Here is a 20,236-nt window from a genome sequence, read left to right on the forward strand (position 1 = left end):
TTTACATTGTACAATTTGTAAGTTTTGTTTCTTTATTTATATTCATTTGTTCTTTTGTATATACACATGTATATATTTATATGTATGTATGTATATAATTTCTGACAAACTTGAACATTTAGTTAATTTCATTTAGACATTTATAAATTTCATTTGTTACAAATTTTTCATATTTACTCATTTTACATTTCTCGTTTTCTTTCGTTCTCATTTTGATATTTGTGTTAACGTTCCTGGCTTTAATGTTCCCTCTATTAACTCACGTTTTTCTCATTTGTATTTCGTTTTTTCTTTTTTTTTTTTTTTGTTCTATTCAATTGAATAATAAAAATTAGATAGTTTTATTTTTGCTATAGACGAATACAAAAAATACATTATTGGTAAATTTTCATTTGATTTACTAAGTACGCCAAACATTTGCCGTTTTGTCATGACTTGCAATTATTTCTCATTTCTATTCGAAATAAAATTTGTTTCTTTTGCGTTGTTTTTCTTAAGATTTGTGCATATGCGAATGTTTGTATGTGTGTATGTATGTATGTGCATGTGTATGTGTGTGTTGTTTGTATTTATCACCCAGAGAGGCTTTAACTTTATATATGACTTATCGGTAGCTTTATCGTTATGCTTCAGTTATATATGCTATCAAATATGATATATACGAATGATTGTAGGCAGGTGGTTGGTGGTTCACTTGACTTGCAATGTTTATCAACTTCTTCTCATATTCCTCCTCGTCCTCCTCTTCATCATCATCATCAACTATCAAATGCTAACTAAGTTAAATAACTAATAAACTAAACACTAAGGTCTAGATTAACAACTTAAGTATATATCTAGAGAGAGAGAGGGAAACGAACCCTGAATACAATGTAAAGAGAATTAAAAACAGCCAAAAAAATTCTCCTTATATATTTAAAGCTAGCTTAAGCCCGTCTCCGGGCCGACATCTGCATCCAGCTGCATATTTGTATAGTTCTGTGCCACATGCAACTGCCACAAGCTGTTCACCTGCTCCGGTGAGATGCTGTGCCACGTGAACAGAAACTCCAGCTGCCTCAAGTCGCCCTCGCCGCTCAGCAAGCGCTCACAGTCCGTCTCATAGAGCACATATGGCTGCAGAGTGGTTATCGTTGTGTTTGTACGCTGTGCCAGGACGCCAGTTATATGCACATCGTCCACCCAGAAGTAGTTGCTGCGCTGCGCTGCCTGGTAGAGACGCTGCACCACATCCGGCGAATAGACGATCGCAAAGCCCGGACAATACGGCGGATAATAATGGGCGGGATATTCTCGAAAGCTGACGCGCCACTTTGACTGCGAATAAGAGAGACTAAGATTAGCTGATTGCGGGGTATTTAGAAGAGTTTAATACTTAAAGCTAACACTAGATGGCGCTTAATGGCTGTTGCTTTAGTTTTTACGTTGGCTTAGGAATAATGCATACGGAATGCAGAGAGAAATCATAAATTTGGCTAAATTATTAAAAATAAACAACTTTTCTAATTTGACACTTTCGCCAATGTGTGTGACAGCAAGTTTTGGACTCTTTTCTTAATGGAGCTTAACAATTTTCTATGCTGGACTCGAGTTTTATATAATTTTGGATAAGATTTTTGGGCAGAGAAGGTTCCAAATGAGTGTGAAAAGATGCTAATTCATAGGGTATAACTTGTAAATACTAGCTGTAAGCCAAAAGAAGGGAATGTCCATGGATAAATAATCTTACGGCTTTACGCAATGTTGTTTCACTCGCATTCATATTTCAAATGTAGCCAAAAGAGAGTAGGATTGATATTATATGAGACTTATAAAAGGCTTTTCACATAAGTCAGCTAAATACTCACTCGATAGGAGCGCTTCACACGTGACTTGAGCACAGGCTTGCAAAAGAGCAGCTCGTGCGGTTGCTGCAGCAGCGACCGCAGCGACAGCGTTCGATTCAAGTTGGGCTGCTGTTGCGGATGCAACGGTGCGGGTTGCTGTTGCTGCTCGCGTAGCAGTTTGTGCAGCTGCGGCGTATTCACATAGACATCGTCGTCCACCTTGATGAGCAGCTGGGCATGCGAACAGTGGCTGTTGAACCACTTGAGCGCCATCACATGCTTGTAGGTCATGTTGCGGTAGGCATCCTGGAAGTTGCCCTGCACCATATCTCCAAATCTGGCGTTCTCCTGCTCCAGTGTGTGCTGCAGCTGTGGCTCCGCCTGGGGCACGGCTCCCAATAGGAAGACAACGCGCAGCGGCGATGACGCAGCTGTAAGGCCCGATCCTCCCCAGGTTTGCCGTATGAGCAAACGTTTCTCGGCATTCCTTGGCGCCGTATGCACCAGGATCAGCGCCAGAATATGCGATTCACAGGCCGGCTGCTCCATCAGATAGCCAAAGTGGTGCAGATCGATCAGCTGGCTGGCATCCAGTGGTTGATGCGACGGCTGGAATGATGTGGCTGCTGTGGCCATTGGTGCGGGCGTCGCCGCATTATCTACACTAACTAGGCTAGGGCTATAATAATAATAATTAGAATAACTACTAAGGTTGCTACTAAGTGGCTGAGTGCGACTAGGGTCGTGTATTATTTGGTTTGGTTTACTGCCATTGGCACTCGATTGCTGTTGCTGCTGGGATGTTGATGTTGCTGTTGCGGCTGGCGGCGGCTCATCTGTGATAGTTCGCCAAATAAACAGAAAGCAGCAAAAGAAGAGAATGCCTAAATAACGTTTAGGCATGTTGCTGCTGCTGCTGCTGCTGCTTCTGCTGCCGTTGTTGTTGCTGTTGCTGCTGCTGTTGCTGTTGTTGTTGCTTGTGGCACGATTAACTACTGCAGCCATTATTATAGTGCGCCACCTGAGCTTTCACTGCTTTCTGGTTGCACCTCGAACGGAAGCGTTTTCTGCGTGGCTTTGCCATTTATTTGACAATTGACGTGGCTGATAAAAGACAAACGGAAGAAATTGACAACAATTATTAATGGAATACAAATAAGTGCTGCAAAACTAAAGTACAGTAAAGACTGGCTAAGAAAAACACCAAAGTTCTGAACACTTCATTTGATTAGCTTTTAGTTAGTGCGTTTAGAAAACGCTTAGCTGTTTATATTATAAGAATATTATTTAAGAGTACCAAGTCATGTTCATACTAGTCAGGCTATACTGTAATTATATTAATATATATTTTTTGCTTCGCTATCAATCAGCGATTTATCTGCTAGGCGCGCACACAGGTGCGAAGAATAAACAGTAATTTAATTGAGCACGCCATGACCTAAGCTGGCAAAAGAGGCACTGAGAGAGAGAGAGAGAGAGAGATATTGGGTGAGTGGAGCACACACACACACACACATATATATATGACAAGTTAATTTTGCTATAAACGTGTTGGCAACTGGCGAAAGGACGAGCACTCAGTGGGTCCGAGTGGGCGAGCGAGCCGTTGGCCAAGAGTTCGAGTCGAAGTTCAATTTAATGACCCACACCCTATTATTGATAGCTGCGCAGAGTGCTGCACGCTTTAGCTGTTTTCAAGCTAAAATGCAAAGACAGAAGATTCGAGGTCTCGTATAAATAATATAAAATTTCAATAAAATAGAAACGAACTTTGAAATGATAAAAGGGAACTTTTGAAAAAATATTTCAAGTATTTCTGCATTTTCAGGCTTAGAAAAAAGCTGTTTGTTAGCTGAAAAAAGTTAAATTGAAATCATTTTAGCTTGAAAACTAATTTGATTTCCATATGGAATGCTATAACATATAGTTTAATACAGATTTATTTTAAAGCTGAAAGCATATTTTTCAAAGAAAACAATTTAGAAAAATATATTTTAGAATTTTTGATTGTGAAATAAACTTTTCATAGAATTGACGCTTGAACATTAGCCCATAAAACAATTTGCGTTAATCACGTAATTTTACCTGTTGACTTTTCTATTCATTTTGATTGCTGATAAGTGTAATCAATAATTGGTTTGCAGATATGTCAAAATTAAAATTCTTATTCTTACTGGGCCTATCTACAGGCCTCTGACGTTGCTGTCATTCAGTAATAGAGTATTCGCAAAGCTGAAATAATCAAATTACATGGCAAACAAGGCTAAAGAGACACCTGATGGATTCAAGCGTCGACAGCAGTTGACAGTGAGAGTGGTCACACGCACTTCAACGTTTGGCATGCCCCGCCCTGAGCGTGTTTGTCTAGGGTATGTCGTCATTATCAGCTCAATTCGTCGCGCTTATCGCACCAACTCGAGGCTCAGTTAGGTACTTGGGCCGTTTTATTCATTTCAGCAGCTCGTGCCAATAAAAACTTGGCTACAGATAAAGGTGCAATAATAAATGAAGAAGCACAAATCGAATAGAAACGAATATATAAAGCAGCTAGATTATCATATTGGAAAGGCTAAAGAACATTTTGAACAGATAAATGTAGTAGGAACTTTTTTGTTCTATAGCTAGAAATGGGAAGATTTCATAGAACTTTTTTTTGAATAAAGAAAATCGAGCGTCAGTGATGACGCTATATTCCATAAATAAATAAAATTGATTAAATATATAAAATAAAAATATAACGATAGTAGAATGTTATTTCTACTTATCTAACTGCACTTTACTAAGCGAATCATTAAAAAAAAAAAAACAGAAAACGGTTTTTCGGTTATAAAGAGTTTCTTTGTCGGTTTAACGAACTAGCAGAGTTTAGTATAAACTTAATCTTTAGTACATACTTAACCAAAAAGAATGATAATAAAGGTGAGTGTATGCTTTGTGTGCTTATATAGACTATCCAGCTTTATATAGTCTGTTTACTAATCATTATCTTTTTCTCTACAAATGCGAAACTAAATGTTTATAAATATATTTTATGCAGCTCAGATATGACACCTTTCTTTATTACTTAATAATTAATTAAAATAAAATAAAAAGTTACAGTTAAAAAATGAAAATGGTTTTTATTTATTTATAAAATTTGTAAATATTGTTGATATAGTTAAAAATTTCCCCCACCAAACTCGATTTTATCGTATCAATCAATATAAATAAATATATTTTATATTCGCATAAAGTTCGCAGACAGTAAAAAACTGATATAAATAAATCAAACAAATATACAAAAATATTTCTTTTTTTTTGTGAAGTGTGAAAAAGAGAGTTGCTTCAAAAACAGGCTAATAAAAAAAATATTGTGTGCTTAATCAATTTTCATATGTATATGAAAACTGGAGCTTAAACTGAACTTTCATCAGCTCGAGTTCGCTTATTTGGACCTATTTTTGCCCTCAATTTCCGGCAGTCTCTTTAAAAATTTAATATTTTATGCAGCTTTGGGAAGCACGTCTTCACGTGTGGCCACAAAAGGCAGCTGCACGCCTAGACCGACGGTCACGTAACTGCAACTTCACGCACACACACATACACACACACGCATTGGCAAAGTGTAATTGAAATTTGCGGTGTCTACATTCTTAAATAAGCAATTGCAAAGAAATTTGCCACACAACACATAGCCATGAATGTGAATGAAATATTTATATATATATATATATATATATTTTTTTTTTTTATAAGATTGATTCATTGGTGAATGATTGAATGACTAACATATGAACGTTAAGTGTACAGCCAGAAATAAGCGAAGTTCTCAACTGAAAGTGCATAAATATTTCCTTCTTTCTGTGAGTATATAATTGAGTGCGTGTGCGTGTATATGCATCTCATGATATATACAAATATATATATAATCAATTTATATATTCCTACAGCAATCACTTGCAAAATCGGACATTTTCAGTGCCTTACTATGCGATTCTCATAGGCGGACTGATTATACTGAATTAAGAAATAAGTAACAGCTTACATATAGTTATATAAGTTACAATATATAGATAAACGCAACATGTATTCAAGAAATTCCCATATCCAATATTGGTATAGCATGAGACGAATTGATTTCAAAACGAATGAATCCACAAATGTATTGGATAATACTTGGTAAATACTTCATAAATAAGCGTGTGATCGTCTGTTTTTGGGGGCTGCCACAACGATAAGATAAATGTAAATCGATAAGCGATAAGATAAGCAGTATCGAATGTAGAATCTATTGCTTAATTACGGCAAGGTATGCCAAACGGGATGAAATGGGTGTTTCGAATGTTGGAAGTGTAGATCAATATCTATATTGACGCTGCTGTTGCTGGCGTTGTTATTATTTTCGTTTTTACTTTTTTAAAACCGTTACAAAGTTCATGGCAAAGGTTATTAAAGGAGCGAAAAATGAGCCAACCCGAAGGTGGAGCGCGCCAGCGGGCCGCACTGACGGCAATAAAATTTTAACATTCATGTAAATGCGTTGCCGTGGGCTGGGGAGCAGCCGCCACATAGTTATATACCGACAAGGGTTGCCGGCTGTCGGCTGTGCGACGGAGCATGGCATAGGGCGCCTAGACACGCAACTAACTGCCACGCCCCACCCTGTGGCCAGGACACAGGAGCGGGCAATACAAGCAACAGCAGCAGCAGCCCAACAACAAGCTGCAAAGAAATTCACTTAAAGCATGACGTCAGCAGAGAGAGAGAGAGAGAGGAAGAGGGCGATAGGGAGACAGCTAGTGTCGTCGACTGCAACTTAAAAGTTGCAGTTGCAGCGACGAAAACCTCTTGCAGCATATATTTAATGGTACAGTATGGACGCCATAAATTGCAAATATTGCAAATAGTATATGGTATAGATATACAGTAGGGAGCAAAAGTGTTTCCATAGTTGACACTTTCAACTTTGTGAGTCGATAATTTCTAAACGAATGAAGCAAATCAAAAAAACTTTTTTTTCCAATAATATGTATTTAATTCTTAACAAATTGCCGTATATAACAAAAACAAAAAATAATCAGTAAAATATTCAAACGAAGAAAACTGAAACAAAACGCATGTGTACAATTTTGCACCTTCCGATATTTTTACTTTGGTTTGATTTCTTAATTCTCTTATAGGCAATACACATGCAGTTTTACCCTTATATGTTTTATTTATGCATTCTACACTATTATGATCCAGAAATCCACGTGTTTCTTATTATTTGAAGTAGATTTTTTAATTTTAGCAATTAGTCTACAAAGTACCGCGAAAAAATGAAGAAGCGTTCGTCAGATGTCGAAAATAGTATTATTAGCCTAACTGAAAGTGGCTGTTCGACTCGTAGTACTTCAGATCAGCTTAATATTTTTCATTCAGCGGTGTCCGAAGTCCAGAAAAGACGCAATGGTACATCCAAAAACACTATTAAAGGCCGCAAACGACTCTTAAAGGACTCTGACGCCAGACTAATGGGAACTGATAAGTTCCTAACACCGAAGAAGGCATCTATGGACATAGGGAAAGACGTGAGTCGGCGGGTGGCTAGAAGAGCACTAGCTAAGGTTGGATATGGGGCAAGTGTGAAACAAAATAAACCAGCTCTATCCAAGAAGAATGTCAAGGGTCGATTGAAATTCGCCCGGGAACACAAGAACTGGACTGTAGATGATTGGAAACGTTTTATCTGGTCGGATGAATCCAAGTTCAACCGTTTTCAATCAAATGGCACGCAATACTATTGGCACAGGTCCGGGGAAAAGCTTCAAACACACCATGTGAAGCAAACCGTTTAGCATGGAGGAGGCAATGTCAAAGTTTGGGGATGCTTTACTTGGTGGCACATTGGACCATTGCATAAAATTGATGGTATAATGTTAAAAGAAGACCATCTAAATATTTTGAAAACCTGTCTACCCAATTTTCTGGACAAGTGTGCATACCCCGTAAAGGAAATCATTTTTCATCAAGATGGGGATCCGACGCACACTGCCAAAACTGTCCGCGAATGGTTACAAAACTAAGATTTTATGCTGATGGAGTGGCCAGCTAAAAGTCCCGAACTCAATCCGATTGAGAACCTGTGGTCAATCGTGAAGCGACGGCTCGGGCAATATCAATCAATGCCATCCAACCTAGACGATCTTTGGAAGCGTGTAGAACTGAAGTGGAACCGAGTTCCAAAGGAAACCATAGAAAAGTTGGTCGAGAGTATGCCAAACTGAATAAAAAATGTAATAGCTAATAAGGGCCTGTGGGCAAAATATTGATTTAGAATCATATCAAATTTTTTTCACTGAAGGTGCAAAATTGTACACATGCGTTTTGTTTCAGTTTTCTTCGTTTGAATATTTTACTGATTATTTTTTGTTTTTGTTATATACGGCAATTTGTTAAGAATTAAATACATATTATTGGAAAAAAAAGTTTTTTTGATTTGCTTCATTCGTTTAGAAATTATCGACTCACAAAGTTGAAAGTGTCAACTATGGAAACACTTTTGCTCCCTACTGTATATATAAACAATCTGCGAAGGGCAATCTGCCTCAGTAAATAAAATAATAAGAATTATTATTCTTAAAAAATAATAGCTTAATAATATGATAACATGATAAATAATTTAATAGTACACTTTAATAATATACATTTAATTTAATAATACAAAATATTCTAAATATTTATTAAAATTATTATTATAAAAAATATTCGAAATTGAACATTTTAAATTTGTTTAAGAAAATTTTATAAAAACAGTATGAAAATATTTGAAATATTTGGGCTGCACTGTACCTATATATAAAGTTATACTTAGCTCTTTTTCCAACTGTATTATTCAATATATAAGACTATTTGAAATATTTCAATTGTAATGCAATCGAACAACGTTTAAGATTCTAAAACTCGCCTTAGTGAAGTTCACATTTGGAGAGATTTTAATATAAATTAGATTGACATAAGAAATTTGAAATATATATATAGATATATAAAAATATAAATATATAAGTATATATAAAAATATAAAAATATATATATAAATATTATATTTGATATAAATTGTTGATTTTTAGCTAACTTTGAAAATTCAATAATATATATAGATTTTTTTTCACCAAAAAATATTAAAAATTGTATTAAATTTCTTGATTTTCAGTCAACAGACTTAACTTCAATATGTCATTCATTCAATGAAGCAAAATTTAATCCTATTTCTGGAAGTGTTTTATCTTAGCAGTTATTATGGAACTTTTTTATCTTATCGACACATAGTGGGCATCTGTGGAACTTTAAAAACGAAAACTTGTCGAAGATCGGTCGGCATTTGCTTAAGTTAGAGGCAGTTGTGGTCCAAACAAAGCTAAGTATAGAGTTTAGAGTTAAGTTTGCCAATCGAGTTATACGAACTAGAAGTGATGAAGTCTATCAATCAATCTAGGGTGTACATGCCATAAATTAGCCATTAAAAATTCACTTATAGAGAGTTGTAGCCACAATATGTTTGCTAATTATGAAACCACGATACTCTATCCAAGCAGAGATTGGCAATCGATTGGCCCAGTTTCAATTTGAAAGGCAAAGTTTGGCCAACTCAAGTGTTGCTAAACTGATGTAAGGCGCTGTGGGCGATGAATCACCCTGCCAATTCACACATTCCAATGCACACATAAGAACCGCTTGGTGGCATGATAACACTAAAAGAGCAAGAGAGTCGACAAATAAGGGCCCAGACAGGCCTTCAACGTCGCCCGCCAGACCAGAGTGGAGTGTGTAGGGTATTTGGGCTGCCTGCCAGTCGCCAGTCGCCAGTCGCCAGCCATTGGAATTTCCTACTCTGCTTGGTTTTTCTTTTTTGCAAGTTTTTGCATTTTTGCACTGCGTTTGGTTTTCTTTTTGCATTTTGCTTTCATTCAAGTCGAAGGTTAGATTATATCGCTGCAGTTTTTGGGGCCAACTTTGCTGTTGTCGTCTACTGTTTATTGAGGGTTTGATTTGCAGCAGACACACAATGTAGGACCAGCAACTTCGGCCCCCTCACGCTTTTGGCTTTCACTCGACGGCGGCTAAATAACTTGGCTGCTGTCCAAAAACGCTTTGAATGCCTGACAGCCTCTGCCACTTGGCTTGAATAGCAGGGTAAACAAATGTGCGAGCATTTTCATGTTATTTTTCTCAATAACATTTTCATATGATGTGCTACTCAGGTGATTGTGTGCGTGTGTGTGTATGCCAATGTAATTGTTATAAATTCTGGCTGGAAATGTGTTTAGCACCTAGCTGCCTAAAGGCCACACAAACACACAGACGAGAGTTTTGTAGACATGTTTTTATAGGCATTTAGTTGGCGATTGCCATTTGAATAGCTCTAAATGGCAAAAGCTAAATTCGTATATTCACATTTATCTATATCTTTTTCAATTAATACATATTGTTATATATCAGCATATAAATGAATAGCTATTTATATATCTTCCTTTTTGAATGCTTATCATGAGTAACTCTATAGTTGATCTGGACATCATACAAGCATCCGCCGTAGTTCAAGCTCTTTTTCTTTTATATATTTAAAGCTTTAGTTTTTTTTTAATTTTTCAATTTACTAGCATAAAAACTTTTAATACACTTATTTATGCATTATCACATGAAACTATTATTTAAGTTACGTTCACTACGAGCCCTAGTTTGAAGGAGGAGGAGGAGGTTGTTGCTCAAGTTGTTGCTGAGGCTCTGAGTCACGTTGCCCCTCTACCTGAGACTGAGTCTGCGCCATAGGCTGCGGCTGCAGCTGCGACTGTTGCTCCAGCAGAGCCCGTGGCTCCACTTGAGCCTGCAGCTGCAGCTGAGGCTCTGACGCCAACGGAGCCCGCGACTCTAGATGAGTCTGTCTCTCAAGTTCCGGCTGTAGCTCTAGTTCCGGCTGCGGTTTTGGCTCCAGCTGAGCCTGAGGAGCTTCCAGTTCAGGCTGTGGCTCCAGCTGAGCCTGTCTCTCCAACTGGGGCTGAGGCTGCGGCTGCGGCTCTGGCACTAACTGCGTCTGTGGCTCCAGCAGAAGCTGTGGGTCCACCAGAGGTTCCGACTGACGCAGACGCTCAGGCTGGGGCTGAGGCTGAGTTCGTGGCGCTATTGACTGCCGGCGCTGCCGCTGAGGCGGATGCAGATCTGCTGGTGATGTATTTCTAGGAACATTCGCTGTCGAACTTTGGGCATCTGCACTTATAACGGATAATGGAGAGTCGGGTAGATCAATGCGCATGCGTATTGTGGTGCCCATCTCCAGTTCCTGCTGACCTGGATTCCTTGACAGCAATCGCAGCAGGACTGTGACATGTCCGCCCTGCACAAGTACCCGAGCTGGTCGTGTAGTCGTCTCCGTTTGCTGCCCACTCGAACGTTGGCGCGCACTTACACGACGACGTCTATAAATCTCCTGGGCACTGCGACGCATCACATCAATCGTGGGCCGCACGAAATCGGCACCAACGCGTCTTCGCCGCGTGTTCCGTCGACGATCTTCGACGACGCGATTGGTGGGCACACGAGGATCGTCCAGCTCAACGGGATCGATGCTCGATGAACCAGAGGACATGTTTTCCTTGTTTTTATTTTGAAAGTGAATAATTGTTTTATTTTTGACTGTTGGTTACACGAAATGGTTTTATGTTTTTCAATTGTATGTGTTCAGCTCGAGTTTACAATTTATCTGAGTTTTGTGCCTAACTCAATTTTAGCTGGGGCGAAAAATGCTGAAGCTTGCCTCAAGGATAGCCTAGTTATTAGAGTTAAGATAAACTTCTCTGAGACTTGGAGGTAAAAAATGTGTGCAAGCTCAAGTTAATGAGGGTTCTTTCAGTACGAATCTGCTGAGCTTATGTTTCTCAAATATGTATATATATGGATATATGTACACAGATGCGGGTTGTAATCGCCAGAATTGAAAGCAAATGTTGACTAAGAACTGTGTTAGTTCAGTTGAGTTTCTTGATATAGCAATCGCAACTTGACGAGTTCTGTATAGGCAGATTGTGCTCTAGGCTGACTGAAAAACAACCGAAAATTTGTTATTTAATTGCATATCTTAAAGTTATTTCCGCCCATCAAGAAGTTACACCAGAGGCTCAGAGGCGTGCATGAGAGCAACTCTTTCTTGATTTTTATACGCTGAACCCATTCAAAAGGAAAACATAGGGTATAATGGCTTTGTGAGCATGTATGTAACGGGCAGAAGCAGGCATAGTAGAAATAAAATAAAATATATATTTATATATATGGATCAGCATGACAAGCTGAGTCGATGCCGTAAGCCACAAAAAAAGACTTCAAACTCGATTTTGTCACATTACTCGATAGCTCCTCCCATTCCCTTATGATCGATTAGAATCGATAATTTGACTTCGTTTTTAAGCATAGCCTAAATACCGTAAATGTTGGAAACTTCAGATTTACTGTGTAGGTTTATACAATGAATACAGAAATACATTATGAATATTGGATACCTCCCCACATTTCCCTCAAAAACTATATACTTGCGCTTTAGCAAAAAAAAAAATGTATAAATGTCATTATCATTTGAATTAGAAAGTCCATCTACAAGAAATGTTATTCAACAACTAAGTTCCCATAGCAAAACCCATGTGTAGAACGATTGTAATATCAGCTCTTCACAGAGTATCTCCTAGTCGAGTCGTCTCGACTAGAGCACTATTACTTGAGTTTTTTTTCTTGTTACTACTTCTCCAGTTTTCTTCTGGTTAACAAGCCGCAATTACAACATACAACATGCAACAATACCATGGCGCCTCCTCCTCTCATCCACTCGATCTCCATTTGCTCTGCTTTGCGGTTTGCTTGTCGCGTGTTGATTGTGGTGCGACAGTTTCTTAAACGCTATGCCACACAAACAACAAATGCAAAATAATAATGCCAGACAGCCAGCCGGATGTGTCAACTGCTCGTATTTATATCTATATCTATATCTATAGCTATGGCTGTGACTGTATCTGTAGCTGCATCTCTTGCTCGTTGTATCTGTAGCTGCATCTGCTGTTGTGTGGGCGCTATATGCTGCATAGGCCGCAAATTTGTTGAAGATGCAGGAAACAATCTGCCAACACACACACACGCACACACATACACGCACACATGTATGCGTAATTAACTGTGCGTCACAGAGCTGCGTTCATTTATGTGGCAGCTTGCTGCTTCCATGCCACAAGAGGATGCAGATAAGGCACAGGAGAAAAGAAAAATAGGAAGAGGAAGAAGCAGAAAGTGTAACTAAGAAGCATGAGTTGAGCATGCTAGACTAGCAGATATGCTGTAGGCAACAGTTTCGGGCGTAGTTTATTATTTTTATTTGGTTTGCAGATACCCTGTAGACATTTAAATGCATTGGTTTACATACTTTTTTAAGTGTCATTTTAGTTGTAAGAAAACACTTAAAAAGCAATGAAAATAAGAAGCTTTAAAGTGGCAAATGTTTGATTAAAAATATATATATATATATATATATATATATATATATATATATATATATATATATATATATATATATATATATGTATATATATATATATATATACACTGACGAGCAAAACTGTAACACATGTTCAATGTTCTCACTTCAACGGTCTGTATTATCTTTTATACTTTATGCATGATTATGATCATAGTCTTGTTTTGTTAGTGAAATATTTGGCTCTTTTATTTATAAATTTGAAGACATTTGATTAGCGATAAGAGAAATACAATAGCAAAGAGTAAAAAAAGTCAAATGTTACAGTTTTGCACTCGCAGAGCAAAACCTATTTACTTTTGTTTCAAAGCTTTTTTTACCATTAAAACTTATTTGTTTTTGTTTAAATCGATAAACCTTGATCATTTTAAGTCAATTTGCAAAATAATTATGATGGCTGATGAAAAGAAAAAGGAAATAATCGAATTATTGATAGGGGCGAATCCGTTAGGAAAGTGGCTAATAAATTTGGTGTTAGCCACATGACTGTGCAGTGTTAAAAACAAAAACAGTTCAGAAAACATTAAAATCAATAAAGGAGGCCGACCGCGACTTTTAAGCCAACGTGACACGCGCCACTTGGCTAACTTAGTTACAGGCAATCGCGACTTTACGCCAATAACAGCTTCTAATGTGTTAAATTTAAATGCCAGTGAGTGGACAGTCCGTCGCAGTCTCGGCAGATTGGGGCTTAAGGCCAATGAAAGAAAAAAAAACCATTTCTAGCTAAAAGGCACATTAGTTTGCGTAGAAACTTTGCTATAATGCATGAAAATTGGGATCTAGCTTATTGGCATGCCATAAGTTACAAATAAAAAGCTTAAACAATGCTACAAAAATTTTTTTCAAGTTTATTTGGTCAGACGAAACTAAAATTAATCGTTTTGAGTCAGACAGACGACGTGGTATTGGACTAGGAATCCCACAGTCCAATCGGCAAATACAGTGCGGTGCACGGTGGCGGGTCCATAATGGTTTGGGGCTGTATTTGTACAAATGGAGTTGGGCCCTTAGTGTTAATTGATGGTATAATGCGTAAGGAGCAATACCTAAAAATTTTTCAAGAAAATTTGGGAGGAGTCATTGGCAACATGGGTCTGGCTGTTGAAAATTGCATTTTTCAGCAAGACAATGACCCAAAGCACACATCCCATTTGGCGAAAAATTGGTTATTGAACCAAAAGTCTCAAACTATGAAGTGGCCACCGCAATCTCCAGACATGAATCCCATAGAAAATGTATGGAGCCATCTGAAATCGCAGCTTGCGAAATATGCGGCCCCTCCAAATGGCAGGATGGAGTTATGAGAGAGAACGAAGGACGTTTGGTACTCGATTCCACCTGAAATGGTGCGACGCTACACGCAAAGTATGCCAAACCGTATAAACAACCTCAAAAAATCAAAAGGGCTGTGGACCCGTTATTAAAAAAAATTTAATAAAAATATTTGTTTAAAAATATTTGCAGTGCAAAACTGTAACATTTGACTTTTTTTACTCTTTGCTATTGTATTTCTCTTATTGCTAATCAAATGTCTTCAAATTTATAGATAAAAGAGCCAAATATTTCCCTAACAAAACAAGACTATGATCATTATCATGCATAAAGTAGAAAAGATAATACAGACCGTTGAAGTGAGAACATTGAACGTGTGTTACAGTTTTGCTCGCCAGTGTATATTGTATTTGAGCCATTTAAGTAGCTGCCCTTCAGCTGTCAGCTGGATTCATCAACTGCAAAATCATCTTGCAACCACTTGAAACCATGTTCAATGGCGGCACAAGATAGCTGCAGATAAGGCAAGTGAGATAGCTGCTAGGAGTGAGCGAGAAAGCGAGTGAGCGGCAAAAAGGAGCGCAGTCAGCAAGACAAATGCTTTCAGCTTGATGACGGACAAACGTTGGCGCAAATTGCCAATTAAAAAGTGACAACAGCCAGCAGAAAATATTAGATATATATACAATAAACTATATATATACAATAAACTATATATATATAAATATATATATATATATATATATATATATATATATATATATATATATGCCTCTATGCGCATATAGCATGCAAATGGGCACACCCAAGTTGCCTCTTAATTATTTATGCTTAATATTTCCTTGTCCTTTTTCAACGCGTATGAAATTTTAATTACGCGCATTTTGTTTACATTTTCACGGCTGTCGCGGCTCACAAGAAAATGGGCCAATGACCAGTTGTAGCCCCTGCTACACGCTACTCTGCCACCATTACCATCATTTTGCCATATTTGGCCCAAACGAATGGCAGGCACGCACGCTCAATAAGAGGCGATGTCTCAAATTGAAGGCGTGGCAAAGCTCTTGTCTTTTTTTGTGTATATATTCATAAGGTCAGACAAAGAGAATATATGTAATATGAATATTTTCAGGCATTCAGGAATATAACTTGACTGAGAGAGAAAGATAGAGAGAGAGAGAGAGAGACAGGCAGAGAGCTGAGTCAACAACTCGTTTATAAATCATAAAGTCACAAGAAGTTGTTGGCGATAAACAGATTCCTGTTGCAGACGGCATTATATATCGCTCAAGTTGGATTCTACAGAAAAACGATATAGAAGAAAACGATATTACAATGAGCATTGCTTTGGCTCATATTCCCGTTGAAAATTCTTCAGAAACTTTGCATAAACAAAATATTTTATCGGTTTTCGATTTCCATAAATTCTTGCATTCTTTTATAAGGCTAATAAAAAATAATATATATGGAAATTCGTCTTACAAGCATGAGTAAAGTAGTAGCGGCAGTCTATCAGCTAGATACCCTATATGCCAAATTTAATAAACTTCTTAGACAAATACATGTACGTGATATATATACCTTATAAGCATAAATTGAAGCAAATATTTATGCCTATATGTCTTTTCGCTACTATAATATATCTCTTTTGCCTCGATATACCCTTTATCTACGCAATTTTAAAGAGCAATTCTTATATATATTACAGTCTATGCAGTCTATGTAAATTAATTGGAAAGCCATTACGATGATTGAGAAATGATAGGCCATTTGTAAACACAGAATATATAATATTTGCTAACGCCTGGCAGTCTTTGTAAACATATTTGTTTAAGCTTATAGATTAAACAAGTCATAAAATGGAATGCTTGAAGTACATTAGCTAGTTCATTAAAGTTATTAAGTGACTTTTATGAATGCAAACTAAAACAATGATAAAAACATGAGATTCTAGTAGCAGGCAACTGGCGTTAGATACCCTTCACAATATACATATTCGTATTTAATAATTCAACTTGTTTGTTTACCTTTTAATTCATATGATATGATAAAGTGATGCGATACGGTTCGGTATCTACTATCTAACCTATGTGCGATTACGCCCATTTTATTGGTAAAGCTTTTAACAGGGTATCTTTAGTGGCTGGTAGGTTCATATTATTTTATTATCTTACTTTGTCAACTACTACTACTAACACTAAGCTCCATTAAGTGCACTTTCAAGAGCTTATTATGTTCTATTAATTGGGTGTGAAAACAAATTGCACTACAGCTCAGCGGAGAGAGAGGGGCACTAATGCTACTGATTTGGAGCCGAAAAGCAAAATTCAAATTCATAAACACGTATACAAGCGCAGATGTGTGTGTGTGAGCGAATGAATCATGTCAAAGATAACAAGCTAAAAGGGAATAAGATCACCTAAGAAAAGAAAACGTAAGAAAAAACAATTGTGCGGCTGTTTGTGGCGTAACTTACGCTTAGAGTTCAACGTACGAAAATATATCAGCGTACAATTTGTTTTATATCTCCTCGGAGCAGACTTAAAGCAAACAAACAAATTAAGCAGTTGCAAAAATAAAGACACACATAAATGACTAATGAAACTCACACGATGAATTCAAAACAGAACAGAGTAGAGCGAGAAAAAAAGAGACACAAAGAGTGAGAGAGAGAGAGAAAGCAATTAGCGCGCCCAAGAGGGAGCGAGAGTTATATATATAGAGAGAACGCTCTAACGGAAGCTTTATACGGAAGCTGGTGGAACACAGCATATGAGCACGTGATGAGCGAAAGCGTCAACGTCAACGTATCTGCAATTGGAGCTACTGAAAATATTAATAACAAATATGTATTTGCTAAGCAAATACATATGTTTATATAAATATAAATATTATATATATATACATACAACACATTAGCCAGGTATGTGTGTGTGCTAAGTAAATTCGCAAGGCCAAGGCTTCGGTAGCAGCAGCAGCAACGATAGCGACGCCGTTGGCAGCGCCTGTGCAGCTGAACTTGTTCAAGGTCAGGCACACAAGGCGCGTCGCGACGAACATGCAAAGCGCTGCCAAACTTCAGTTGTCAAAGAAGAGCAAGCAGAAATAGTACACGCCAATAAAATTTCACACACAAAACCAATTGAGCAGCAAGGAATCGCGGCAGCCAATATAAGAGCGCAACACGAAAAGATGCCAGTGCTAACTAAGTTGGCAGCTAGTTTTAGAGGTATTTTGGATTATTTCATTTTCATTTAGCTTTATTCAGCTTTCAACTAGCTTGTTGCTTTCTTACTTCTAGTCTTTAATGCGCTTAGATTTCATTTATTTTTAGCTCGTCTTTTTTTTCATTGAATATGCGTAAGAGAGAGAGAGAGAGAGAGAGAGAGAGAGCGTGCGAAAGAATGAGCACAACGAATGGTAAATGATGCTTACGTTGCTGATAAGTAGCGATGACATCTACGCCGGGCGGCATCGCTACTGTCGGCGCCGATAGCAGGTGGCAGAGAGTCCACAAATATAAAATAGTACAAGTTGAGTATATATATATTTACACATACATACAGGCATATGTATATACATTTATATAAATGTCTGGAATTATGAATGTGAACATCATTTTCACGCCTAATTAAATATATAATTTATATGCAGCACTTAATGGAGCAATGAAGCTTTTTTAACCGTTAGCGCTCCGGCTGTCATTGCTTTGGCTCTTTTATTTGCACATTAAGTAAACCGTCGCGGTCGCGGTCGCGCACATACACACACAAACGCATGCATATTGACACAAGGATGGAATATTGGAAATGGCTTGGTAGGCGTTGTGGATAAGAAAGGAATTGAAAGACAACAATGAAAAAATGGAACTCGCAAAACGAATACCCTGTTGACAGCGCATTTGGCTGAGATTAAATTCGCAATTATTTTACATTATGATATATGATTGTAAAACTGTGCACATATTTTTAAAATATTTTAGTGGGGACAGGGGCACATAATATATTAAGAGATATATTTAGAAATTAACGATATTAAAACACTATTATTCCTATAGTTACATAGCTTTCTTTTTTTGCATTAGTTACAGAATGAATAACAAAGTCAAAATACCCTTTCGTTTTACTAAAGTATTGCAAGGTATAAGAGAGCAAATGCGCTTTTGCCGTTGTTTGTTATTCTTGTTGCATTTTGAATTGATTTAATCACTTTGTATTCGACAACATAAACTAAATTATAATTTTTATTAATTATTATTAAATATAATTATAAATATTAGATATTTATAATTACTTTAAACGCATAGCACTTTGACAAACTTTCCGACTTGATATTTGACATACATATATTAATATTTCATTTTCATATTGGCTGTGGCTGCTGTGAGGGTGAAGCACTGACTCGCACACAGAAATTGCCGACACAGGCACGCATACACACATACACATACGAACACTGAGGGACACTCACAAGGATGCTTCGTTTGATGCTGATGCTGAGCGTCGCTTCGGCTCGGCCAATGGAAATTTTTCACATTTCCTTTTGTTGCTTTCAATTACTTTGTCACTGCACAAACGCATTTAGTTGGCATATTTGTTTACCCGTTTTTTTAATATACGCTAATTTCAATTAAATAAATGCATCGCGCGAATTTTTCACAATATTATTGCACACAGCAGAGAAACGTTTTTTTTTCGTTTTGTGGCGCACGCGCTTGGACTATGCAACTCTTTTCATACGCGCTCGGTACGCGCGTTACCTACTCTTGGAGCTGCCGGCGTACCACTGACTTGGGCACTACCTTTGTTCCTACACACACACAGTTAAGAAATTTAAACAGTTTAACACCAAATGGCAGACGCGAGATAGGCTGAGCTGAGAGCGAAAACGAGAGAATGAGCCGATACGCACGCGCTTTGCAATTTCGACGGTCTGTTAGTGAGCTATCGATATATCGATAGACAGACCGTTCAATTTAAATCTGAATAATAATGGTTGAAACCCTCTAAATATAAATAAAAATGAACAGATTGTTTTGTAAAAATACATATTTATGAAAAATACATTCAACTTATTAAATATAATTGAAAGTGCACTGCACAACCTGATAGCAGCTCAGCAAGCTATGTAAGCTTAACATGGCTATCCTCCGTTACAGTTATGTATTTCTGTTAAAAATACCAAACATGACATGTTAAGTTTTTGGGTGGGTGAACAATGGAAATGCTCCTAAAAAATACCAAAAAGTGTGTATTATTAGCATGAGTAAATAAATTTGAATAAGGAAAGTGCTAAAATAATTTTAATATATATATATTTATATATATATATATATATATATATATATATATATATATAAATATAAATAAATTTAATTTATATATATATTTAATTTATATATATATATATATATATATATATTTCAATTCATATTAATAGGCTTAATATTTTATCATTAATTAAATACACTTCACATATTGCGTTTTTTGGCCGCTGTAAAATACCAAATCTACTCGAAAATACTATAAATAGTAGACAGCTCGTACTGCGCGCCAAAATTTTAATTTGAAGTTGAATTGCATTCAGTAAATTTATTATTTTAAATGTT

General features: G+C 37.0%; 1 protein-coding gene across 2 annotated transcripts; it reads right to left on the bottom strand.

Annotated features, from left to right (window-relative positions):
* Positions 1–335: 335 nt before the first annotated feature.
* On the bottom strand, positions 336–19,443 carry LOC111599655 (beta-1,3-galactosyltransferase 1). Of its 2 annotated transcripts, none has more exons than XM_030223773.1 (3): positions 19,099–19,443; positions 1,848–2,930; positions 336–1,317 (listed from the first exon to the last, which is right to left on the bottom strand). In XM_030223773.1, exons 2-3 carry the CDS (start codon positions 2,829–2,831, stop codon positions 922–924), a joined length of 1,380 nt encoding a protein of 459 aa, XP_030079633.1. In that variant the 5' UTR covers positions 2,832–2,930; positions 19,099–19,443; the 3' UTR covers positions 336–921. The 2 variants fall into 2 exon arrangements, with proteins under 2 accessions (XP_030079633.1, XP_030079634.1); XM_030223774.1 differs by lacking the exon at positions 19,099–19,443 and adding an exon at positions 18,064–18,149.
* Between the last annotated feature and the right edge of the window lie 793 nt (positions 19,444–20,236).

Source organism: Drosophila hydei, unplaced genomic scaffold (assembly GCF_003285905.1).
Source record: "Drosophila hydei strain 15085-1641.00,03,60 unplaced genomic scaffold, DhydRS2 tig00000283-arrow-arrow-pilon, whole genome shotgun sequence".
NCBI lineage: Eukaryota > Metazoa > Arthropoda > Insecta > Diptera > Drosophilidae > Drosophila > Drosophila hydei.